Source organism: Carassius auratus, unplaced genomic scaffold (assembly GCF_003368295.1).
Source record: "Carassius auratus strain Wakin unplaced genomic scaffold, ASM336829v1 scaf_tig00018534, whole genome shotgun sequence".
In the NCBI taxonomy this organism is placed as follows: domain Eukaryota; kingdom Metazoa; phylum Chordata; class Actinopteri; order Cypriniformes; family Cyprinidae; genus Carassius; species Carassius auratus.
Window position 1 is genome coordinate 18,256 of NW_020524896.1, and position 6,947 is coordinate 25,202.

The 6,947-nt window shown below is 37.0% G+C and overlaps 1 protein-coding gene and 1 non-coding gene across 3 annotated transcripts; both read left to right on the top strand.

The window, feature by feature from the left end:
• The first annotated feature begins 431 nt into the window (after positions 1 to 431).
• Positions 432 to 519, top strand: trnay-gua (transfer RNA tyrosine (anticodon GUA)). Its single transcript is given in 2 exon segments — positions 432 to 468; positions 484 to 519. It is a non-coding gene; the product is annotated as a tRNA-Tyr (tRNA).
• Positions 520 to 656: 137 nt separating this feature from the next.
• On the top strand, positions 657 to 4,782 carry LOC113076069 (H/ACA ribonucleoprotein complex non-core subunit NAF1-like). Of its 2 annotated transcripts, none has more exons than XM_026248735.1 (9): positions 657 to 797; positions 1,663 to 2,195; positions 2,368 to 2,539; positions 2,703 to 2,796; positions 3,242 to 3,324; positions 3,479 to 3,639; positions 3,766 to 3,817; positions 3,971 to 4,061; positions 4,144 to 4,782. In XM_026248735.1, the coding sequence occupies exons 1-9, from the start codon at positions 771 to 773 to the stop codon at positions 4,470 to 4,472; spliced, it is 1,542 nt and encodes a 513-aa protein (XP_026104520.1). In that variant the 5' UTR covers positions 657 to 770; the 3' UTR covers positions 4,473 to 4,782. The 2 variants fall into 2 exon arrangements, with proteins under 2 accessions (XP_026104520.1, XP_026104521.1); XM_026248736.1 differs by having other exon boundaries at positions 4,147 to 4,782.
• Positions 4,783 to 6,947: the final 2,165 nt, after the last annotated feature.

Consider the following 6,947-nt stretch of genomic DNA (forward strand, 5'->3'; position numbering starts at 1 on the left):
AGTATTCAGTTTTTGTGTAACATGAGGATGTGCAAATATATATATATATATAATATATATATATATATATATATATATATATATATATATATATATATATATATATATATATATATATATATATATATATATATATATATATATATATAAACATTTTGGGTGAACTATATCTTTTAAGCTGCATTTTCTAATTTTACACGTACAATGATTTGTGTATAGACCCATAGCTCCATCTGCTGGTAACTTATTAACATTACACTGGCCGTAGCGGGGCTGTACATATATTCAGATCACTTTTAACATGAATAGCAATAGTGACGTGAATCCAGCATGTTATTTTCTCAGTGAATGAATAAAAAAGAAAGTAATGTCTCCCCCTGTGATTTGTTGACTGATAAGCCAATCAGTGGCGGATTTCAGAGTACGTCAGGCCTTCGATAGCTCAGTTGGTAGAGCGGAGGACTGTAGTGGTGAATCGCTGATATCCTTAGGTCGCTGGTTCGAATCCGGCTCGAAGGAGTTAATTTTTCTGCGGATAAACTTAGTGAACAATTAAAAAGAAGTGAAAAATGATATGGCTTTTCTGTGCGCATCTCTTCCTCAAATGTTGTGTTAACATTATTTTAAAACACTTTATTATTATTTTGACAGTGACGATGGGTATACTTTTATTTTGAAAGGCCCCGTACATTTCATGCTGTTGTGACGCCAATGACGTAAAATCATGTTTGAAGCGCATCTAAACGCTGTTCTCACATGGAAACCTAAACATGGAGCATTCAAGCACAGAGAACCAGGTAAAGAATGTTCTAATCCATTACGTACGCAGCGATCGTTCATATTAATTAAGGTACGGACTGAATTAGGTTAGAAAAGTGTAAATGTATACTTTAAACGTGAATTATCAATGTTTGAGCATGTGCAACCCTGAACAGCTGTTAGGTCACAATTATTTATTGGTAACGTTAGTGGATAATTAAGTTACAGCTCACACTGAGAGAATGAAATGTCAAATGTTGGATGGTAAATTGGATTGCAAGTCACGTCATCACTGCCACCCTCCTCGGCTACTTTACTTTGCATTCTGATTACTTAAAGGGGCGCTTGGTATTTTTTGGTAACTAAATAAAAAAAAGTATCACGCATAAAGCAATGAACCGCACTTATGAGCCATATAATTTTACGTGATATACAGTACATTTATGCTAGAAAAAAGAACTCCCATACGTCTTCGCTCTAGAATAAGACTGTTTTATTTTATTTGTAACTTAGCTGGTCGCCCTTTACGTGTGTTGATATCACGTGACCGTATTATGTAGTTTACCGCGTTATAATAAAAACAAAACAACGATAATATATTTGACTAATTGTTTATATAAAGTGCCTTCAGTCAGTGCTCAAGCCAAATTATAAAGCATAAAACCATTACCATATAGTATCAGAAGTTAAAGGCATAGTAAAAAAAAAAAGAGGCAGCCATTTAAATCAATTTAAATATGAGAAATGTAGATTTGACACACGTGCACCCACAATCTACAAGTGTAATCATACTTCAAGGAGTTCTCCTACTTTTGCATTGTTATCTTACATCACAATAACATTTGTGTTGTGTTTTGTCTTACTTTGTGTTAAATTCCTATTTGGTTTTTTTATTTTTTACAGAATCAAGATCAAGAATCTGAAAAAGAGAAAATGGATTTGGATATTAATAATAAGTTTCAGACTAAAACGACCGGTGATCAGAGCTTTGGTCCTCAACTTGGACCAACAGATAAGCCATGCACCAATGGTCAGTCTGAACAACTAGGTGATCAGAGCACTGGTGGTCAACTTGGACCAACAGCAGAAGCATTCACCAGTGATCAGTCTGAAGAGACAGGTGATCAGAGCACTGGTGGTTCATATGGACTGACAGCAGATCACTGCACCAGCATTCATTCTGAACAAACTGGAGATCAGAGCTCCAGTGGTCAGTTTGGGCCAACAGGAGAACATTCAACCCGCGATCAGTCTGGACTGGCAGGAGATCAGATCTCCATTATTCAGTCTGAACAAACAGGGGATCAGATCTCCAGCATTCAGACTGGACATGCAGAGATGCATTGTGGAATTGTGGTTAGTCCTCACTCTGGGTCGTTGGGTTTGCTGAGCAAGCAGTACAGAGAAAACAGCTCGGATGACAACTGTTCAGACAGGTAAAATAGTAGGACATTTAAGTCTGTGCTTTGATATCTTCAGTTTAGAACCTCCTTCTGACCTAGCAGCATCAAACTGAGCTTATAGATCATCATTTTATCACTTTGTACATAAATAATGTCTCAAAAAGCTCATCTGAATTGAATGGTTTATTATTTTTATATGATTCAGTGACTCAGACTCTTCGTCCTCCACATCCTCCTCTTCATCATCCTCAACCTCTTCCTCCTCTGAGCCTTGTAATTTAGTCAAGAACAACGCAGAAGATGACGATGAAGGTGTTGCCATGGGCAGTGAGGAAAGGCCTGCACCATTGAAAACCCAAGATGAGCTGCTTATCGATGTGAGGGGAGGAGCTAAGCGGCAATCTATAAACCAAAGTGATGTTTCTGTTGGCAAAATTTCTTAGTTTCCCTAGCTGTCCACTTGTGCTCAAATCAACCAAGACTGATGTTAATACCAGCCATAAAAGAGCATGATTTGTAAGGTATCTTCTGTGTGTGTAGGATCTTCCTGTAGTTGAGAACCTCTTCATCAGCCTTCCAGAAGATACAGAGATGGAGCCCATCGGGACGATATCAAGCATTGTGGAGCAATTAGGTATAGAGGGATCTGCCAAACTCCAAGCATACATTTACTGCCGTTCAAGATTTTGAGGTTAATGTTTTTAAAAGATGTCTCTTGTGCTTACCAAGACTGCATTTATTTGATTAAAAACACAGTAAAAAATTTTATTTTTACTTTTATGTTAATGCATTTTTACAATGTAGTTATTCCTGTGTAAAATTCACCAATTCTGAATTTTCAGCATCATTGCTCCAGTCTTCATTGTCACATGATCCTTCAGAAACCATATGCCGATTTGGTGCTTGAAAATGTAAATCAAATAGCTATTTTATATTCATCAGCTAGATTTTATTATTGAACAAGACAAATATTTGTCAACTCATTTTTTCCATATTTTTACATCGTAGCTGAGAGACACCATGCAAGTTTTGTCATGGCTGAATTTAGAGGACTTTTTGACTGATTGCTTTTTATTTAGTGATTGTGGAGTCATATAAGAACACACCACCACTGCATGAAGACAGCGTGTTATTCACCAAAAACAGAAACTCTGTTGGCAAGGTCAGTATCAATGGGTTATTTCCCAATTTTTTGTAACAATCTAGAAAACACATTTAAGGTGGTGATCTACACTATTAGTTCTTGTCCAGGACTTTTTATATTGTGCAATCATCAGTAGTTTTGTGGGACTAAAATGTTGTTGGTTTCTCCTCAGATCTTTGAAGTCTTCGGGCCAGTTTGTCAGCCTTACTATGTTTTTAGGTTCAACTCCCATGACGATATCGACCAGAAAGGTCTTAAGATTCGAGATGTGGTTTACTTTGCCCCCAAAATTAAAGATTTCACAGACTACATCTTTACAGAGCGACTCCAAGGGTGAGTACCTCATTATTCGAGGAAACTTGGGTGTGCTTCAGTTCTGTTGAGACACGCTTATCATCAGTGCTGTTCTACTATGGTATTTTTCCGAAAAACATTTACAAATTATTTATCTCAAACAAGGACCAAAGGCTCGGATGCATCGTGGAAAAATGACCAGGAACCACCCCCTGAGGTAAATGTGCTCGTTTGATAAAAATCAGGTCAACAAAGGCTTAAAGTCGGAATAAAGTGATATCCTGCTCTAATAGTATGTCATCAGTATTATGTGTTAATAAGTGATGCTTTAGCCTATCCACTGATTGGTTTTTGTTCTGTGTGTATGCAGGCACTTGATTTTAGCGATGATGAGAAAGAGAGGCAGGCCAAACAGAAGCTTAAAGAGCAAAAGAGACGGCAAAAAAATGATTCGGACTCCGGTGAGTCACCCGGTCAATTTTGTGTTCAGGTGTGAACCTGAATGTGCTAACTGCTCCGATAATCACTGTTTTTACTTTACAGAGGACGAATTGGATGACCCTAAAGGTCCGCCCCCTCACAAATCCGGCCGGCGGAAGCCCAGACAGAACCGTAACGTTCCCCGCGGGCAGCATCACAATCGTGGTGGTGGTTTCCATAGCAACTATCACGCTCGCCAGCCCTTCCCACCGGACTACATGTTCCCCCATCCAGATCCACACATGTTTCCCTTCCAGGGCCCAATGATGCCACCTTTTCCCAGATTTCACATGGGAATGGCCCCTTGGCCCCCAGGGCCCAATCAGGGCTTTATGTTCCAGGCCCCGCCTCCACCTCCTCCTCCTCCTCCTCCACCACCACATAATCAGTAAAGCTGTGACTGGATCCTATTGACAACCTGCGCCCTAAAAAGGATCACAATCTTTGAATACTAATACAACTCAGGTGTATACAGGTGTATAGTATGAATCAAGCATAATTCTGTGCAATTTTTTTGTATTAAAAATGATTCATTTCTCACTTTCAGTGTCTTTTTCCCTGTGATTGTCAGACACGATTGCTCTATTTTTGAAGCTGCTTTATTCCTTTTATTTATACACTGAAAATTGGATTCTTGTGTCTGTTTTTTTATAGTACTGCCCAGAAGTGGAAATGCAAAATGTTTATTTGATGCACCTAAAATAAAAAAGGTCATACAGACTCGGAACAAGTGAAGGTTATTTGACAGTAGAATTATCATTTTTGGGTTAACAATCAATTAATTAACAATACATTTATTTTATAGACCAGGTTAACCTCATATTTGAACATGTATTTAAAATTAAATAATAATAAATTGCAAAATAAAGTACCCAACACACTTCCATGGGGTATTTGGTCAGTAACACGATTGACAGAACATTTGCATACATAAAATGATATATTTTATTAAAGAAAATTACATTTCTACACTATATGTGTGTGTGTGTGTGTGTGTGTTTTCCTTAAAGGAGCCGTATGTAGGATTGTGGCCTAAACTGGTACTGCAATCTCTATAAAAAATACTGTAGAGCGGTGTATCCCCTCCCCCTACCCCCTGACTCGAGGTTGCCAGATGAGCTGCAGGATTCAGCAGAAACGCAGGCTGCTTCAATGAGCTTCCAATGGCAAGTGACGAACAGACGTACACAGTAAGTTTTTTTTTCTGTTAATTATGTTTATGCTTCTTGAGAGATATTTTGATAATTAATTATGTATTTAAAAAATGTAGTAATTGTCATTAGTTAAATATAATCGTAAAGATTTATGCTCGTATGTGACAGAATAATCGTAAAGATTTCTGCTCGTATGTGACAGTATAATCGTAAAGATTTCTGCTCGTATGTGACAGTATAATCGTAAAGATTTATGCTCGTATGTGACAGTATAATCGTAAAGATTTATGTTCCTATGTGACAGTATAATCGTAAAGATGTATGCTCGTAATGTTGTTTTCCTCAGTGTCTCAGCATAATGACGGAGAAACGGGCTCCTGTAATGCATTGCTAATGTGAGCTAACGTTATGTTACTTTGCACAAACATGCATAACTTTGTTCGACTGTCATGAATATATGAAATACAATACAATACAATACAAATTCTGGTTTTATTTTGGACTTTGTCACTACGAATTTCTGAATTATAACGAGGTCTTTTTGATTTAGTAACATTAGACATTTTTATCCGACTGGAGTTAGGGTAGGTTACAGCAAAGCTGGCAACACTGATCCCGAAACACTACTGACTTTGTGATTGGTAGATAGGTGGAGGGAGGCGCGTCAGGCCAAAACACAAAATGACAACATCAACATCAGTTGAGGGCTGCAAGTCCACTTTTTAAATGACAATAATCTGGCCGGACTACTGTTGTCAGTGATATAAGTATTTGAAATGAACATGATTTCTTAATGTCTAGTGACACATCAGGGCCATTTTATGATTAATTGAAATAGATTTCTTACATACAGCTCCTTTAAGAAACTTGTTTGGGAGGGAAAATGGGGATGGAATTATGGCCTAGTCTAAATATCGATCCTTTGCTGTGCCGGAATTCTGCAGCTACAAATTAGTTCTTGTCAGTTTGTTAGCTTTCAGCTTAAAACATCGATTCCCATTGAGCTATTCGCTCGGACACGACTGTTTCACAAACTGAGAGGATACTGTTGCAGCTGTAGTTTCTTAACGAGAGAAGTAAAGTTCCTCCCCTAAAAGTGGTAATTGGTAAGGGCAACGTCTGCTGCACATTCATCTAAAGGCCATACATATACGATATACGCGCGCGAGAAGGCTAATCTGACCAAGATGTGAGTCACACAAATACGAGTTCTTGTCCCCTCACTAGTTTATTTATAAATTAACGATCCCTCCTGGCATTTCTAACCTTTTATGTTTGTTTATAGCTGTTAGAATTGCACATTAGCATATTTGCGCACTGTGGCTACGTACTGTGCGCAATATCAGTTATATTTTAGTATTAATTAAGGTGTTCATGTAAATTGGAACACTTTTTGCCATTAAGATGACTGGGAAAAAAAGACTAATTCCCCTGAATTATTCCTATGCGCTGTTTACCGTTAATATTTTGAATTAACGTTTATTTTTATATTTTCAGTTTATTTTAATTTTAGTTACATTTTAGTCATTTTTTATGTGCTTTTGTCATTTTTATGTTACTATTTATTATTAATTAATTTAATTAATTTTATTTAATTTTTATATTATTTCACATTTTTATTTTCTTAATAACATAGAAACCAGACCACTACAAATGATAATATTTTCTTGTTTATTCATATTTTTTTTATGTGAATTTGTATTTTTGTTGCTA